This window comes from Paralichthys olivaceus, chromosome 7 (assembly GCF_024713975.1).
Source record: "Paralichthys olivaceus isolate ysfri-2021 chromosome 7, ASM2471397v2, whole genome shotgun sequence".
NCBI lineage: Eukaryota > Metazoa > Chordata > Actinopteri > Pleuronectiformes > Paralichthyidae > Paralichthys > Paralichthys olivaceus.
Genome location: NC_091099.1, coordinates 13,435,734 through 13,453,983, shown reverse-complemented (window position 1 = coordinate 13,453,983; position 18,250 = coordinate 13,435,734). Strand labels below are relative to the sequence as shown.

The following is an 18,250-nucleotide window of genomic DNA, read 5'->3' as shown; positions in this document are numbered from 1 at the left end:
TTATATGGTTTTTTCTCTTACCCATTGCCCACAGATTGCTCCTGGGATTCATCTTGATCTTTGAAACTTTATTTCTCAGCTCAGTCAAATCAAAAGTCATTGAAGATGTCATGGCAAAGTGAGAGATGAGGATGAAAGAAGACAGGAGTCCTGCTCTGCAGATTCTGGTCACATTGCCTGTCATTCCTCCGACGTGTTTGTCACAACCTGATGTCAGTTAATTAAAAGTCTCTTGGCTCTGCTTCTGGACAAGCAGTTATAGTGAGAAAGGATGGGCTTAATATTCTAATGAAATGAAGTCACACATCTGCAGCTGTTTTCTTATTGGATGCACATTCGAGTGCCTTGTGTCATTTTGACTTGCTGTGATGACAAGTATGTGACCTCCATGCAAAACCACTAATTATCACGCCTTAATACCGATACTTTCCTCCCAAGCATCCAGCAGTTCAATACAGACACAGGTCTGTGACACATGACCACAACACAAAGCAGATTTGTCATTAAATGCACCGATTTATTTGTAAGTACTTTACGTAAACATAACAGCAAGGCACATGGGCCAGTGCATGCTGAACAGGTGTAATGGCTTAAGAAATGTTGTGAATCTAGGGTTCATTGGCTACTGTATGTACACATGTTACTTTCCTTTACAAGTCCTCACTGTACACAGTATCAAAAGTACAAATCTCTCTCGACAAGCATTACAAAAGAATCGTTCTTTTCAGCCTCTGCAGACTGACAGCTGCAGCGTGGTGATTTAAAGATTAGACAGAAATGAGAGAGCTCATGTCGCACTTACATAGAAAAGTTCCCTCACCAGTTGAGTCAATATGACCAAATATCCTCACTATCATTCCCAAAATAATTTATAAAATTGAATAATACTCATTTTTACATTGCACTGAGATTACCTGCGACTCTTCAAAAGCCTTTCAACGTTTAACAATCACTGCCATTTACCATGGAGGTAGGAACCGTCACGTGGTCAATACAAAACATTCAGGTGCTGCTTTACAAACCAGGACATGAGTGAGAAGAAACAACACTATTTCTTTTTGTCTGATGTCATTATGGATTCAAGAAATTCCTGTGTTTTTTCGTCATTATTATTATTATTGTCATTATGAGTGTCTTCCTGTTACCAGGTCCTGATTTCTAAAACTTCGTCTCCAATATGCAGCCATACTTCACTTCCATGCCTGCTCTGGATGATCCAAAACAATGTACCCTGATTTGACATAACATCGACCGTTCACTTGCCTAAAAATACACTTCTGGTAATTTGAGGTATTTTCAATACTGCTGCGCCACAACATACAATACCTCTCCACTTAAAAATGCTCATTCAAATAAAAATCTTATTTAAAAAAAAAAGAAAGAAAAAAGGCCAGATCTGGGACAACACATGAACCCACAAATCAAACACATTCAATTCAATGTAAAAGACAAAAGCATTTCAGAAAGCTCAAATTGTCAAAGTTAATTCATTTTTTCTTCTGTATAGCCTTATTTCTGTAGCTGACCTTACAGGATACTTGTTAAAAAAGAACTGTTAACCATAAATGCAGAAGGACTGATTTTAAACCAATACCAAACTGCACTGTTTTCTGATAAATGGCGACTCAAATTCTAGCGTACTGCAAAAATAATTGCAACAGGGTCAACATAAAGACTGCAACCTGAATCTCATTCAGGTAATAATGTGTAGCGTTAAATACTTCAGACAACATTTAAGCCGTTTAAATTTACAGTTGGTTACAAAAAGCGAAAATCCACCGTCACTGTTACATCAACCAATACGAGACCTAAAAACTAACAAGACGTTCCTGAGTCTCCAGTTGGGGTGGATGAAAACAAACAAAGAAACAAAGTAATAGAAAGAAAAGGCTTCAGCTGTAATATGAGTGCACTTGCTGTATTCTTGGAAGGCAAGATGAATACATTACCAACATGCAAAGTTAAATACATTGTAAAATATGAATAATAATTTGTCTCGTTTATGAAAATACTGTTTGTTTTTAAATGTTAAGGATCTGCTTGAATATACTGAATAACATGAGACAATTTGAAAACGAAGAGGCCCAGACTCTCTGTACCACCTCCATGCATTAATGTCAAGCACCCCTCGTTACATGAAAAACAGTTCACAAGGAACACTGAAGACATCACTGAGACTTTCAAGAGGTGTCGAGGCGGTTGTCGTTACCGCAGAGAGACTGTTGGCGCGTGAGAGTGAGCGCTCAGTTTTAAATTACAGTCCGTGGTCCTGTCAAAGTGCAGACTCGCTGGCTCTTCTACCTGTGACGGTTCGATTTCATGTAGCTGTGGTAACAAATGATTTACCTCATCAGTCTCTGCAGATCTGACTGGCTGATTATCCTGCTCCTTCTGCCTAACCTCCACCTCCTTCTCTTTTCGTTCCTCCATCCCCTCTTCTCCTGGGTCTTTGACTTTGTGTACAATAAAAAGATGTCTGTTGAGAGACAGCACAGATGTGAAACACAGGCCACAGTGAAGGCACTGGGGAGTGTTTTCATCAGTTTTATGCTGAGGTATATGTTGCTGGAACTGTGTACTGTCGCCTGTGATGAAACCACACTTTGAACAGCGGAACTGAGTTTTCAGACGCTTCGCTGACGGAGCCTCGAGACTCCCCGTGAGATCCTGCTTCCCTTGTTTGCCGACAGCTGGTCTTTCTGACACAAGTCCCTGAAAGTCACAGAGGTCACACACTTAAAAAAATCATCAATACCATTTGTGTTTGTAAGTTTTTTCATTTTGTTTTGTACCTTCTTGCCCAAAGCCTTTTTGGACTCCTGGGTGGCTGTTTTCGGCATCAAGCCAAGATCAGGATTTTTGATTCCGTGCATTAGACTGATGTGGTTCTTCAACATCACACTTGAGGTGAATATTTTCTTTGTGTCCGTACAATACCTAATTAAAAAAGGCAGATTGGTCATAAGCTATTTGAGACAACACTGATTAGTTCATGTCCAAATATAACAATCTTACCAACAAGTGTAATTTTTCTTTTTTCCATCGTGGTCATTGCGAATGTGTCTCCTTAGACTGGTTGGGGAGTTGAAGGACTGCTCACAGTGTCTACATGGATACTTCTTCACCGCCTGTCAAAGGAGAAATCATTTAAAAAAAGTTAAAAACAAATGAGGTGGCTGAGAATGCGCAACAAGGGAAAACTTTGGCATAACTTTTAGGTATAATTTGAAATTCCCAACAGAAGTCAAGACATCAGCAGCTCATCTCATGGACTGGCAGCATCCATCCAGTCTATCAGCACCTACTCTGACCTCTGCAGCAGGGCTCACTGAAGTCATCTCTCCTTTCAGCACATACATGCCGCACTGCTGAAAGGAGAGTGGCTGGTCGGTGGCAGACGTCAAGGAGGCAAGGATGTATCACCGCATGAGCTAACAAAATGTAGACTGAGACCATGGAAATACTTTTATATTTTGACAATATGTGTCTGTGGCAACATTTTAGGAGAAAATGTATCAAGTTGCTGACGGTGCAAACTGAGCATTTCCTATTGCAGCAGCTTCCCTTTAAAAGCATTTAAGTAGCGAAACACAATTTTAGCATTTATCGCTCTTCAAAACAAGTCAATGCTCATTTCCTGCCGTTTGAAATATTGCAGGAAGTAAAGGAGTAAGAAGAAGTGAAGCCACTGTGGGTCACTGGATGAAGAGCTAGAGGACACACCTTCAAGTAGCTACTTCCTTTCAGTTAGACTCATAAAAAGATGGAGGTTGTTAACAGAACACTAGAAAAAGGCCAATTCTTTTCTGATTTCTTGATTAAAACATGATGACAGTTTGCTTTGCTGTCCCCCAGAATGCTGTGAGCTGTGGTATCAAACTGCATTTTCCATTACCAGGTGTTGCCAAATCAACTGGGGTGGAAAACCTCAGAGTTCACCACTTTAAATCAGGAACCAGAAATACCACTCACACTATTGGGGTGGTTTATTTTGATACGGTTTTCAGAGGGAAAATGCAGAATTCATTGCTTTATGTATTTTATATCTCCCAACCAACATTCTTCAGACTAGACGGGAGGTATTTTATCCCACGATCTGTTGTCTGTCTGCTGATGGAACGATTGTTGTCTGTGTGGATAACTCTTTACTAGAGGAGGTATCTACTCAGTGCCATTCCAGTTTAATGTTTAATTTGAAGATAGGAGGTCTCATTTGTCACTGGACCTCTTTATATATTATATAATATAAAATGCATGATCCCCCTACCTTGCCGTGTTTGGTCTTCGCATGAGAAACATATGATTCTCTCTCGGGGAACCACTGGAGACACTTCCCACACGTCCAGCCAGTGGGCTTCACACGGGGTCTGCTGTCTTGCTCAGCCTTTTTTCTGGGACTCTCTGAGGGTTTGACGGGATTGTGACTCTTCTGTTGTTGGGCGCCCTGTCTGCTGTTCTTTTCTGTCTCTGCTGTCGTGTTCCCAATGTGCTCACTCTGCAAAACAGAAAATACATATGTTAACAATATATTCAGTAGCTGAGCTTTGCAAAATAATCATTCATCCAAAGACTCAGTTAAATGTCACTTTGATGCACAGTTTCAATGTACAATTTTCATGTGAATACAGAAAACTAAATTAGCTGAACCAATTAACATATCTGAACTATAGTGTACAAAGAAACAAACCTTGAAGTGTTGCATTAATAACTGCTTTTGTGGAAAGACTGAGTTGCATTCTGGACACTTGAACACACAGGTGACACGCTTGTGAGCGTTCTGATGAAAATGCTGAAACAGTGACTGCTTTTTCTTGAAGATGGTCTCACAAGAACACTTAAAGATTAACCTGCAGACCAAAGAGAAAACCATTAAAACAAACTGTAAAACAAAATGTGCCATTTCTCTTTTTACAGTCACTCTTTATGTGTTGTAAACTTACTGAGGAGTTGATTTGCTAGCGCCGTGTTTATTTTTCAAATGCACTTCACAGCTGTCAGACGTCTTTAAGGCAACCGGACACATGGAGCACTTGTAAAAGACAGCGCAGTGTTTCTCTTCGATGTGAGCCTTTTGTCCTTGAAAGGTCTTGAAAACCATATCACAGTGAAGACATCTGGGGAAAAATTAGGACATTTCTGTAACACTGTATTGTACGTGGCTGAGACTTTTTAATAAAGCATTTCATGCTTGGAAACTTACTTGTACCAAGCCTTGCGTGCGTAGTGCAGACAGTTTTCCTTGACGTGCTTCTGTATGTCTGCAGAGCGACTCAGGGCGCCACACTCAGGACAACAGTAAGGGGATTTGTGTGCATGGATGCGTTGGTGAGCTCTGAAGCTACACTTGTTGGGTAGCAGCATTGAACACACCTTACATATCTGTGTTAAAGAAGAAAACAAGAGAGAAGAGTATGAATTGGAAAATACATAAAAACTTATGCATTAAATATTTTGCTGAGACTCACTAGTTCTTCCACATCTTCTGACGGTCTCTGGTAATGTCCTGCAAGTGCTTTGTAGTCAGGTAACTGCTTGTTGCACTCCAAGCATCGGAGTCTGTGGCGGATGACGTTTTCTGGATATAAGGGCAGAACAGCTTGGCTCTTAGCTGAGGGTGACGGCGAGGCGTACGAGTCGGCATTTACAGGTTCGGTGCTCAGGGGTGCAAACATTTGTTCCTCTGCTATGGGTTTCATATGGAGCTGCGTGCACTGCATCACCATGCCGTTGTTTTTGTGCTCCCGGGCATGTGCCAGCAAGGCACACTTGTTGAAGAACACCATCGTCTTTGCACAGTGCGTACATCCTACTTCAATGTGAACGCTCCTCCTGCCGTAGTGAAACGCAAGACTCCTCTCCACCCCGAAGGAGTCGCCGCACTCGAGGCAGCAGTACCCGCGTGGCGGTAGGTTGATATTGCTCTCGGGGGGGGGGTTTAGGTTGGGCATGTACGTAGGCACAGGGTTGGCATTGTTCAACAGTCTGTTTAAGGTTCCTGCTGCTGTGTTAGGAATGGATGTGCGAGGGTAGGGGTTGGCTGTTTTGACCTGATGCACCAGCGGGACAGTGCTGTACACGGTGGAGGAGAGTGTGTGTTGGCTTTGTTGGTGAGAGGTGGAGCGGGCAGCTACTGAAGCAGCAACGCTGTGAGGGACCAGGTTCAAACTAGCTAAGTGCATCGCTTTGGGAAGGAAGTTTGTGCTGGTTGTTTGGCCTGTTGTGGCTGACACTCTCTTTGGTTTCTGCCCCTGATGTGCACCAGATCTTTTGACAGGACTGCCAGTATTATGAAATGCTGTCGTAGACTGTGTTGTGCCTGACCTTCTGGAGTTTGCTTCGGATTTCTTGTATAAAACTTTTGGTGAAGATGCACTAGTCGTGGAGCTTTTATTCTGTATTCCAACATCAGCAGCCGCACTCTGATGAGGAGACATGTTACAGTAAGAGTCCTCACTAATCATGCTCTGAGATGGAGAGGATTCATAAGTAGAATGAACTTCATCTGTTTCTGAATCAGGCAGCACACTGGTCACCGTGCGCTTGATTTGTCCAGTTGTGGTTTTGATGGTCTTAATTCTGACCCTGGGTATTAAAGGGGGTGACCCAGATGCCACTGCAGGAGATGCTTTGCCACTGCTATCACTGCAGATGCTAACAGGGCTATCGGGGGGTTTCATTAAACGTTTCACAGCTTCTAGTGGACTTCTGGGGCTCCGTGGGGAGATGGGTACCTTGGGGTTGGCTTTCATGCAGTCATTGTGAGCTGACAGTGTCTCTCTGGGATTCGTCGGCTCGCTGGGATCTTTTCTAGCATTCAGGGCAACCAAAGCCTCCAGGCAAGAGGACAACTTAGATGTATGAGATTTAGCAAGAGAATAACAGTTGGGAACATCCATCGTGGTTCCTGAATTGCAGTTGGTCTCAATAAAGTTCTGGTTACAGCTTGACGGGGGAAGTGCACTGTGTACTCTAGGTGTTAATTCAATTTCGTTGCTGCCGGAGATGTCAGACGGCTCCTCACTCCTACTACCATCCGCTCCGCTCCTTTGAGTGTTCTTGGGAATATCAGAGTCCTTTGGACAGTCATCAAACATGCTGAGGTCCAAACTTTTTCCAATGTCTGGCACTGAAGGCTCCACCAACACTGGAGCCTCTGGGAAACAGGGTCTCTCCTGTTTAGGATGCATTTCATCTCGACTACTCTTAGCGTCTTCAGACTCAGGACTGGAAATGGGGCTAAAATTAGAAAGTGACTCTGAAAATATTGCTCTTCGATCAGGTTTGGCCTGAACAGGCGCCCTCCCGATAAACTCTCTTGAACTTTCCCCATTCAGGGCGGAGGCTAATGCTTTGGAGAAGCCAGAGTTGGTTATTTGAACAGGGTCAATTGAGGTCCCTTGTCCCCTGAATCCGTTTTGCAGTGCGGATCCTGAGTGAAGCCTTTCACCAAAATCTTCCAGCGACTCCTGGCGACTTGTGTTTTTCACAATAACACTCACAACAGGTATGTCTGATGTTGTGGCCGCCTGGTTGCTCAACAAGCCGTCATCCAGACATATCCCCGTGTGCTTCAGCTGACTGTCCGTCTCCTCATGACTCCCCTGGATGGGCTCTTTGGCATCCAACCCTGTGGCATCTGGGATGTCAAAGGCGGCCAAGAGATCGTCAAAATCGGGGGTTTTCATGTCACCCATGGCTGAACAGTCTCACAAACCTGCAGAAAAACACGCACGGTTAGCTTCTACTGCACTCTTTAAAACCCGTCCCTGCTCTACTTTCTGTCAGACACCCGCTTAGCAGCTGGCTGACGTCAAAACGCCAGCTCCAGCTAGCATGGCAAGCTAATCGTTGCGAATATGAGCCGTGGATACATTGTAGAAGAAAAACATAAACCTCCAAAGACAGAACAAGTGATTTGACATTAAACTGACACGACTCTGAACCGTGAGGCTGGGCAACACGAGTTGTATTGATGTTTACGTTAGCCGTGTCAGTTAGCGAAGTGGCTATAAAGGGGCCAAGCTATAGGGTTGGCAACCTAGCTTAGCAACATGCTAGCGCGCAAATAATGTCTCCAAACTCAAAGATAAAACCACGTGGAAGCAAAAGTTCGCTCACCATCGGACCCGGTGGCGTTATACAGCTCCAGCAGATTAGCTAGATAGGCTGTTAGGTGAATGCGCGGAGCGTTGGGGAGCTAGGTTTGGCCGCGGCAGGGTTTCATGGCTAAGCTACAAGCTACTAGCGTCAACTTCGTTTTCCTCTTCCTGCGACAGGAGGGCGTCGAACCCACGGCGTTGTCTTACAGGCGAAAGGCGACTCATCATGGTCTGTGGTCCATCAGGAGAAGCAGGAGGAGATATAGTGTGGTTCAGCTGCTGCAAACACACTGACGATGGCTGTACTGCGTCTGTCTCAAATAGAAAGGGAAAGCATCAAGCTAACACCAAAATCAAATATGAAACATGTGCATGGGGCCATCAGGAGCAAAGGGGCCCCTAACTGATCACTGGTGCTGCCATTGTTCATCCATGTCTGCTTAAACCTCAGGGCATTTAATCTTGCTCATATTATATATTTTATTAAAGTGGTACCCCAGCGATGTAGGACAAAGCTTGTGAAGCTCACTGACTGAACATAAACATGGACAAAGCGTCTCCACCTCCTCCAATATCCAGGTAAGAAGCCAAAAGGATGGTAACTCAGCCATCTCTCACATTTGGAGCCAGAGATGGTGTTGCTAGCAAAGGGGATGGAGCCGCAGTGGCGAGGCCCTGTCAGCACACACGCTCGACCAATCAGGAGTCAGTCTCAGCTGTCAATCATGACATTTCACCCCCTTTTTGCGTGATCAAATAACCAATTGAAATCAAACGTACTGGAAAAGTTGACACTTGAACAATCAATAGTGTGAAGAGAACTAATTCACCTAGAATGATAGAAATCATCTCTGAGAAAAGTTTGTTTGACTTGGACTTGAGTTTTTAGTTCCGTCAGTCTCCCAACTATTGACATATAGGAGGTGGGATTTAAAACCTGTACTGCAGCCAGCCACCAGGGGGCAAGATGTTTTGGCTTCACTTTTGAGAAGAAGTTATGTCGTTCATTTTTATGTAGTCTTTAGTCAAACTCCACAAAGTTATAGTGCTCACTAGCTTATGGTAAATGGGCTGTATTTATATATCAGTTTTCCATTATATTCAATAGATTTTCACTTTACAGCACAAGTCGTATTCACACAGTGCTTCAATGCACAGTGTTTTTTTCTACTACACATAATTGTCATAGCAAATTGGGGTTCAGTACCTTGGAATTGGCAGAGCTGGGGATCGAACCACCGGCCTTCCTCCTGAGCCACCAGCGGCTGTAGCTTAATATGATAAGAAATATGACGAGAACACCCTTTGTGTTTTTCTATGTATGTGTGTTAACTTGAAAAAAATCATACAATTCGCACGATGCCAGTCAGTAGCTTCTCTTCGATACCCCCCCCCCCCCACACGCCTGATAAAAGTCTGAAGTTCAAAAGAAATCAAATGGATTGCGTTCAAACAGCTTGGAAATGGTGATAATAGTGTAAAATGTTGTCCATTGCAAAAATATGAAAACAGTAAGATTACGGCAATGTTCACTGAGTTGTCTTTGGCCTAATTTTACAGGTAAAGCTTTCAGAAAAATACCAAAATCATAGTCATGTTCACCAGGTGCATGTTGATCTTAACATGTTTGTTTTCATGCTTAGTATCCTCCATTCCATTGTGTTGGTGCTTCAGTGAGTGTTCTGTTCATTTAAAGTCAGGATGTAAGTAAAGGAAACCAGGCATCAGCCCCAATGTTTGCTCTTGTTAGTACAATCTGGTAAATCACTGGGGCTTTAAGGACAGAGATAAGGTTTTGTTTTACTGCTTGTTTTTAATAAATGTACCCAAGCTCTTCCTGGTAGGAAGTGTTGACACTGACTGGGTATTCCTGGTCAAATAAGGTTAAGTGGAATTTGGTGTAGATAGATGAATAAATGGATGTGGCACAATATTTGCCAGTTAGATGATGTGAAAGGCCCCAGCTCGCATTGTAATTTGGAACCGTAAATAAACATGCCCCAGTTTCCCAGTGGTATTTACAATTTGTGGCCCATTTAAGGGCAGCTGCCCTGCCACCTGCCACTATAAATTACTGTCTGTGAATTGAGGAGGACTGTCCAGATGCAGAGACTACTTGTTTGGAGTAAACATGCATATTCAGCTTCTGTGTTTTCTGGGGGAATCAATGACCGCAGGAGCCTCTGAGGTGGGACACAATACATGTTTGGGTGAGCGAGGTAGGTTTTGATATCCTGCAAGACATGATTGAGAGAGTTCGGGTTCATTGTTCTCCATACCTGCTTGTCAGAACCACTCCTGTCAAGTTTATAGACTCTGTGTGTGTGTGTGTGTGTGTGTGTGTGTGTGGTCCAGGTATTACTACTGTATTATGGATTGAGTTATAGTTCAGCAAGTCCCCCAGGAAATCACAAGTCACTGTAATGTCCTCTGAAGTCACTGACACATAACTGTGTGTGTGAGTAAGAGAGAGTGTGAGTGTTTATTCATTTTTGTCATCTCTTCAGGATCTTTTCCAGCATAAACATTGCCGTCCTCAATAAATGGAAATTCTAATAAAATAGTGTGTATGTGTTTTAGTTGGGTATTGATTTCTTCATGGATTAAATGGTATCAAACGTTGTTCATAAGATAGGCTTCGATAAAGTTTACAGACACACAGGCCTGAGGCACTGTTGCATTAGATAAAAATAAAAAAGCCTTAGTAACACATGTAATGAACAGATATATCAGTAAGTATATGTTGTCCAAATACAGCAGTGATTACCGCAAGTTATTTGAGAGATGAAACAAAATACATTTGGGAAACAAAGTATTTTAAACATGTTTTTAAATGTACTTGCCAGAGATTAAATAACCATGCATGTAATAAAGGGATAAAAAGGAACAAAGAACAGAATAGTGAGATGTTTTCTAAATCTAGGTTGAAATTGTTTTTTGTATTGAATCCAATACTGTCATCAACAATTATATCTCCCAAGCTATCTCTATATTTTCAAATGAGTCTGTTGGTCTGTTCCTGGAAATGAGTTGATGTTGCTCATAAAAAGAAAGTCTTGATTTAGCGAGCCGAGGCGTTCAATGTTACGCTGCAAAATATGTACCTGGGTCGTTAACATCCACTAATGAATTTTCAGGGTCTGCAAAGACTTTCTGACAACTTAGTGAACACAAATATCCTCAATTGTGTTAATCTCCTTCATGCAGACAGACTGAGCCCACATTGAGAGTTATGAACCATGGAAGAACTCTGTGTTCTAAGGAATCTGAGCTGTTTTTCATATCAGACCTGAACTGCAGCAGGTGCAACAAATAGCTGCAATAATATTCCCATAATGAATTGTCTTTATGGAAGCAATTACACTGCTATAAATTTAATAGTGCAGATAGCATTTATAACAGACATCAAGTCTATCTGCAGTGAGTACTCGAAATACTTATTCTTCAAAACTATTGTTTGAAGAACTGGCATTTTTGTCACAGTAAAACAAGTTTACTTGAAGTGAGGTGTGCTGATCATTTCAAATAAAGAGTAAATATTTGCTCCCCATCTTATCAAAAATACTGTTGGCACGATGTGGCAAATGATGAAAGTGTTCGGCATCTTGAATTTCCTTTGGGATCAATAAAGTATATATCTATCACGTCTAATCCAAAGTTGCTTCATAAAAATCAAAAATCATTTGTGTTGCATTGTGACACTGTCATGGACTTCCTGAGACAGATCAGAGCAGTGCGTCACATGTCTGTTAATTAATGATAAGACGTTTCATGGAGGGCAGAGTATATTTTCCCGCAGTGTATTTTACAGCACAGCATTTGACAGCTGGGTTAAGGAGGACTCACAATGAGTAAGCCATTAGCTCTGCTTTCCCTTGAATTAAGCTATTTGTTTTGCACTTGTGAACTGGTGTTTTTGTTCAGCACTCCTCACAAGATAAGCCTCCGGGAGTCAGAGGAATGATTTTAAGGTTCTTTTTTTATCTGACAGAGCACACAGAGACGCAGCTTGTTACATGTGTTGCCATTGCTTGTTGTTCAGGCTGCAGCTACTGTCCTAAAAGCTGTCGCACAGAAGTTAACAGTTGTTCTGTTTTCCAGCTGAAATCAACGGCGTCCGGCTGAAAAATGTGACCCATGCCAATGGAAACGGCGTGGACAACCAGGGTTTTGAGATAGAGGTACGTATCGCTTTTCAATTTTAAAGAAAATGACACGATATGATCATTTAAAAAAATGTAATGTCCTTATTTTCTCAGGAGGACATCTTTACTCATGCTGACAGCTTCAAAAAGCAGAATAAAAACAACAAAAAGGGACTGGGATCATACTTAAGGTGTGTCAGGTTAAATATAACAAATATCATCACAGCAAAATTAACAATATTTCTGTGCATTACAGAAGGTGTACAGTATCATGCCTTTGCAATTTTCAATCATGTTTAAAAGCAATGTAAATAAAAGGGCATGTGCACAATTAACAATCTTGGGGCAAATATTTATTACTTTATAATGAATCTGTATTTGAAAAAGACAAGATGTATTCACTTGAGAGAGGGATATTTAAAAGAGAAAAATATTTGTTTTGTTCAGAATCAGACCTGACTTCTATTTTGCTCTGTACTTCAGCCAAGTTACAAAGCCGATCAACGCCACAGAGGATTACATCAAGTCTCACTCAGCAACCTTCAAATACATCGTGCTGGGAATACTTGGGGCAGGTATTTTAAAAATCTCATAATTTGGGATATATTTTACAGCCTGTAGAAGTTTATTCAGTGTTATTACCTGTTCATGATATATTTTTTATGATATGAATTCAGAAGATATGAATATTCATGTGAATACAGGAATATTTGATCCAACACTTTTTTTATTCTTTAGGTTACGTGGCCTACTTCATCGCAGCCTGTGTGTTGGACTTCCAGAGGGCTATTGCTCTTGTAGTCCTGACCAGTTTGGGTGTTTTGGTTGTGAGTTATGAACTTGTGAAGGAGTACAAGGGAGAAAGCATCAGTCGGTGTTTCAGTCCTGCAGTCAGATGCTTCAAATCCAACCTGAGATGGATAAAATGGTGAGTGGATGTCATGTGTTTGTCATGTGCTCACAGTGGAATCTGTTCATGAGTGAATATGTAGTATTTTGTTTGTGTTGTGTTTTGCAGGATTTTCATTCTAGCAGTCGTGGCCCTGCTCGTGTTGTGGCTTGTCCTAGACACAAGACATCGTCCTGAGCAGCTGATATCGTTTGGAGGCGTGTGCATGTTTGTCTTGCTTGTATTCCTCTTGTCAGCGCACAGGACGGCGGTGAGTTTTACACTGAATCAATCAGTGACTCTACTCAGGGATTATAAATACAATTACTTTGCTGTTTCGAAACCTGCTTTGTTTTTCCCGCACACAAGTTATCTGTGCTCTGTTTTGCTGAGACTGGATATCACATTGACCTTGTGCCTCTATCATCTTAAGGTTTAGCACAAGTACTTCCGTCCAATAACACTAGGCTTTTATGGAGACTCCCTCATACGCTGATTGTCTAATTGTCTTCTCAGGTGACATGGAGGCCTGTGTTTTGGGGTCTCGGGATGCAGTTCTGCATTGGCCTTTTTGTTATAAGAACACAGCCTGGACTCGTAGCTTTCGAATGGCTCGGGAATCAAGTGAAGGTATTTCACTTGAATGGTTTCTTTTGGTGAAGCAGATGATTAACACTGTTTGTAAGAAGGTCTGTGAAAAGGTGCATTCTGCAGTATTTGTATATTATAAAAATCCATCCTTTTATTGCGAATATTATCTATTTGTATAATATCAATCCAAAAATGTCTATATTATATTCAACATATATCACAGTTAATGAGTCAGATGTATATGCAACTCACCTAAATGTAAATAGAATGCCTAATAAATAACAAGAGTAGTTTAAATGGGAAATATATTTTTTGCCAGTCACATCATACATGATCCGGAAACTCTTGATTTGCTCAACAGACTTTACTCGTATGACACACAGTGTTCCTTATCTACTAACTCACAATATTCTTTATCTGTCATACATGGTTATTCTTATCTTGAAAGCTACTTTATTGGGCCGTTCGCCCTCAGTCTTAGGTCATCCGTGTGGTTGAATCAGCAGAATGTGTGCACAGGCATGTGGTCTGTTAATCACTTTAATCTGTCATTCACCCACTGTCGTTATTAAGTATTCTAAAGTATAATTAAGCAAGTAATTATAGCATATCATAATTTAAACGAGTCAGTGAATGAATGATTATTTTGGATAATATAACCCATGTTTCTTTCTCTTATAATTACAGATATTCCTCGAATACACCAAAGAAGGGTCGCTATTTGTTTTCGGGGATCTGATCACAGGCATTTTTGCCTTTCAAGTAAGAGGTTAAGATAAAAATCTCATAATATAATTATGAGATGATTCATGTTATAAAATATTTAAATTAAAAGTGTTTAACTTTAGTTTGGGGTTTCATCCTCAGGCTTTGCCCATTGTTGTGTTCTTCAGCAGCATCATGTCCATCCTATACTTTTTGGGGATAATGCAGTGGCTCATATTGAAGGTAAAGTAAAATTAAAACATATCCTGCACATCAAAAACACTATACATGTTGCTGCAGGTCTACACAGGTGTGTATTGCTTACTCCTGCAGAGTTACACTGTGACTAAGAGCATGTGTCTCCCTCCCCGCAGATCTCATGGGTAATGCAGATAACGATGGGAACCTCTCCCACAGAGACCTTGAGTGTTGCAGGCAACATATTTGTTGGCCAGGTCTGGGCCTCATTTTTCACAACACAATCTTCTATGACTTCGTTTTGAAGTTTTATAACAAATTAATCAATGTAATACAATCTTTACTTTTATTCTTTTTTTTTGTTTTTTGTGCGTTAGACTGAAGCACCGCTGCTGATCCGCCCCTATTTGAAGGACATGACCAAATCTGAGATCCATGCTGTCATGACTGGTGGATTTGCCACAATAGCAGGCAGTGTCATGGGGACATTCATCTTATTTGGGGTGAGAATAAACAGTTTTGATACGAGCACGTAATAATAATAATAAGGTCTTCCACATGTTTGTACCTGAAGTTCTTGTTGCTGAGAACGCCCAGCATATGAAAGTTGTTACTTCAGTGTGAATACAAGTCATGTGACGAATTGTCAATTAGCCAAGATGAGAAGTAAATTAAACTGTGTAAAAACACTAGTCCACTTAACTGAAAATGGCATTTGTATGAATTTATGTTGACTTAACTTATACTAATGTGGGATTGTGTGTTTATTTGAAAAGATAAAGCAAGTTTAAACAGCAAATAATATTGAGTTAAACAACTTAACTATCTTTATTTGAAACAAAGCTTCTCTTCAAGTTGAGTTTTCTCAAGTTCTCAGTTACTGGCTTTCATTTTTGTAATCCTTCCTCCCAATGCAACTTTTCATTTTTATTTTGGGCATCAGAACCTTATCTCAGATGACCCAGGACTGAACCTTGGGGGACTCCAAAGGAAATATTAGTTTTCTCTAAACAGAACTCCCCACAGAAAACAAAACAGCCTGTTTGGTACGACTTGGAACTCAACCTGTAGCTGAATTTAATCATTTGTTCCTGAAAATAATTAACTGTTATGGCATGACAGGCTGTACCAAAAACAGGTTTGAAGCTCACTGGAGAGAAGCCAGTCTGTTGGAGGTGGTTAATAATGTTCTGTTGCCAAAACCATCTTCAGGTAGTTTATTGATTGAAGATAAAAATACAAATTAGCATCAACTACATTGAAACTGAAAAAAAAACTCTGGTCGGAGAGGAAACATTTGACTCTCACATGATCATTACTACAGTAAAAAGAAGACACAAAACATTACATCTACGTTATGAGGATTAATACTGGTGGTTTAACTGTGTTAGAATTAATTGAACTGTATAAGAAAAAAATAACACTAAAACAAAATAAAATAAAACAAATATTTGGACGTTTTCTGATTTGCAGTTCTATTATTTCAACAGTAAATAATTATGTTAGTCATTTACTCCACCATAGCTTCCTGCATTAATTGATGTTTCACTGTATTTTGCAGATTGATGCGTCGTCCCTGATCTCAGCCTCTGTGATGGCTGCTCCTTGTGCCCTGGCCATCTCCAAACTGTCTTATCCAGAGACAGAGGAGAGTCCCTTCAAGGATGAGAAGAACATCAAGGTGGCTTGTGGGTGTGTATATGTGTTTCCTATTTTCTTCTCAATCCTTTCAATAATGTTCACTGGCATTTGTTAGTTAGCAGGATTACGCAAAAGGTACAGAGGAACTGGACCTGGGGGTGGATTCAGGTTTTTTGGGTTGGTATTGATGAGTGAGTGCAATTTGGTGCGGATCCAAATAAAAATCTGAAAATGTGATTTTGTAAGAGTTTTAGGCTTTTCTTCAGCCAATGCTTAGCTATAACGCTTATTCTGTTTGGGGTGTCAAATCTTTTTTTTTTTTTTAAACCCTCCTAGAGATGAGCAGAACATCCTGGAGGCTGCAAGCAATGGAGCTTCTGCTTCCATAGGTCTCGTTGCCAACATCGCAGCAAACTTGATCGCCTTTCTTGCCATCCTTGCATTCATAAATGCATCTTTGAGTTGGTTTGGAGGCATGGTGGGATATCCGGACATCACATTTCAGGTATGAGTTAGCAAAACTATGATATACCTAAACTTGAACTCACAATTTAATTCATCATTCTGACATGTATTTACTTATGGAGATGTATGTGAGTCTAACAAATGAACTTTTGTATTTCTGTATTCACAGTTGATTTGCTCTTATGTGTTCATGCCTGTGGCCTTCATGATGGGTGTACCGTACAAAGATTGTTTCATTGTGGCCGAACTAATCGGCACAAAGCTCTTCATCAATGAGTTTGTGGCTTATGAGAAGTTGTCTGAACTGAAGAGCAACAGACTCAGTGGACTTTATGACGTTGAGTGGATATCTGTAAGTAAATGACAACGTACGTTTGCTTTACAATAATAAACAAGTTCAAATAAAAAAGTATAGAGGCACTGAACAAACATTTTTTCTCTTTCAGGTCCGATCAGAAATAATCACCACTTATGCTCTATGTGGGTTTGCCAACTTTAGCTCTCTGGGAATTGTGATTGGTGGCCTCTGTAAGTATTTTACCATTCCATTCCATATATATATTTACCCTGGTTCAGTGTCAGGGATGTTTTTTGACGCACTGTTTTCTTTCACAAAAGCTTCCATATGCCCGTCAAAAAGAAGCGATATCTCGTCTCTTGTGTTCAGAGCTATGATCACCGGGACGTGTGTGTCTCTTGTAAATGCTTGCATTGCAGGTAAGAGCTTTCCGAATTTTTTTATATTGAGTATTTGTTTTTACTGCATCTAAAGAGCATCTTGCAGTGAAGTTTTACTCTTCTTCTCAGGGATCCTCTTTGTACCCCCGCCTGACTGTGTGCAACTGTTCCAAGAGTCTGCTTTCAATGCCATGGATGGAAACATTCAGACCTGCTGTCAAGACCTCTTTGAAAGGTACACGTTTACATTTGATTGAAACACAAATCTGACTGGATTCATAGATTTTTAAATTTGTATTTACATCTAGAATGGTTTCTTTTACAGCACTGTAAACAATGGGACCATCTCATTTGAAGGCTTCTGGGGCACAGTTGCAAACGCCACTGATTTTTTCTCGCAATGTTGCCAGTGCTGCAATTCTTCTAACGTTTGTCTGTAAAGAAGAAAAATACACACCTGTTTTTTTTTTTTTTTACTGTTCAATCTCTGTGTTTATATATTGTGTGACAATTCCTTTAAAAATGTAAAGCTGAATGCACATCTGTCATGTATTATACTGAAAATAAATTCAGAGATTTGGCTTTTATTTATTTTAAAAAAAGCCATTGAAAGGGACACACCTTTAGTAAATGTACCTCAGTTTGATGAATGTAAATGTTTCAAATACAGTTGAGTGACTTAATTATTTCATAATGTTATGGAAGATTATGAGAATACTTTTGTAAATGTGTTATATATAATAAAAGTTGGAATCATGTTGTATTCATTTATTTATTTATAAAAAACATTAGGTGACATGGTCTTCCATACCAAAGACAGCACACACTGTAAACACACA

At 40.6% G+C, this 18,250-nt stretch overlaps 2 protein-coding genes across 2 annotated transcripts; one reads left to right on the top strand and one right to left on the bottom strand.

Annotated features, from left to right (window-relative positions):
- Positions 1-496: 496 nt before the first annotated feature.
- znf592 (zinc finger protein 592) lies at positions 497-8,426 on the bottom strand. Its single transcript, XM_020079326.2, has 9 exons — positions 8,119-8,426; positions 5,466-7,714; positions 5,201-5,379; positions 4,941-5,114; positions 4,688-4,847; positions 4,268-4,495; positions 3,016-3,128; positions 2,793-2,937; positions 497-2,712 (listed from the first exon to the last, which is right to left on the bottom strand). Exons 2-9 carry the CDS (start codon positions 7,692-7,694, stop codon positions 2,206-2,208), a joined length of 3,735 nt encoding a protein of 1,244 aa, XP_019934885.2. The 5' UTR covers positions 7,695-7,714; positions 8,119-8,426; the 3' UTR covers positions 497-2,205.
- A 3,438-nt stretch (positions 8,427-11,864) lies between these two features.
- Positions 11,865-18,168, top strand: slc28a1 (solute carrier family 28 member 1). The gene is made up of 18 exons (XM_020078762.2): positions 11,865-11,950; positions 12,201-12,280; positions 12,359-12,435; positions 12,728-12,819; positions 12,983-13,172; positions 13,263-13,404; positions 13,650-13,763; positions 14,412-14,486; positions 14,592-14,672; positions 14,804-14,884; positions 15,005-15,130; positions 16,189-16,319; positions 16,605-16,773; positions 16,903-17,085; positions 17,180-17,261; positions 17,352-17,450; positions 17,541-17,646; positions 17,737-18,168. The coding sequence occupies exons 1-18, from the start codon at positions 11,947-11,949 to the stop codon at positions 17,849-17,851; spliced, it is 1,947 nt and encodes a 648-aa protein (XP_019934321.2). The 5' UTR covers positions 11,865-11,946; the 3' UTR covers positions 17,852-18,168.
- Positions 18,169-18,250: the final 82 nt, after the last annotated feature.

Coding starts and splice junctions, on each gene's coding strand:
- slc28a1 (XM_020078762.2), top strand. Junction 16,320..16,604: donor AACATCAAGGTGGCTTGTGG/GTGTGTATATGT, acceptor AAACCCTCCTAG/AGATGAGCAGAACATCCTGG. Junction 16,774..16,902: donor ATCCGGACATCACATTTCAG/GTATGAGTTAGC, acceptor CTGTATTCACAG/TTGATTTGCTCTTATGTGTT.
- znf592 (XM_020079326.2), bottom strand. CDS start 7,694: ATGGGTGACATGAAAACCCCCGATTTTGACGATCTCTTGGCCGCCTTT. Junction 3,129..4,267: donor CGAAGACCAAACACGGCAAG/GTAGGGGGATCA, acceptor CTCCTTTGACAG/GCGGTGAAGAAGTATCCATG. Junction 2,713..2,792: donor AAAAGGCTTTGGGCAAGAAG/GTACAAAACAAA, acceptor TGTGACTTTCAG/GGACTTGTGTCAGAAAGACC.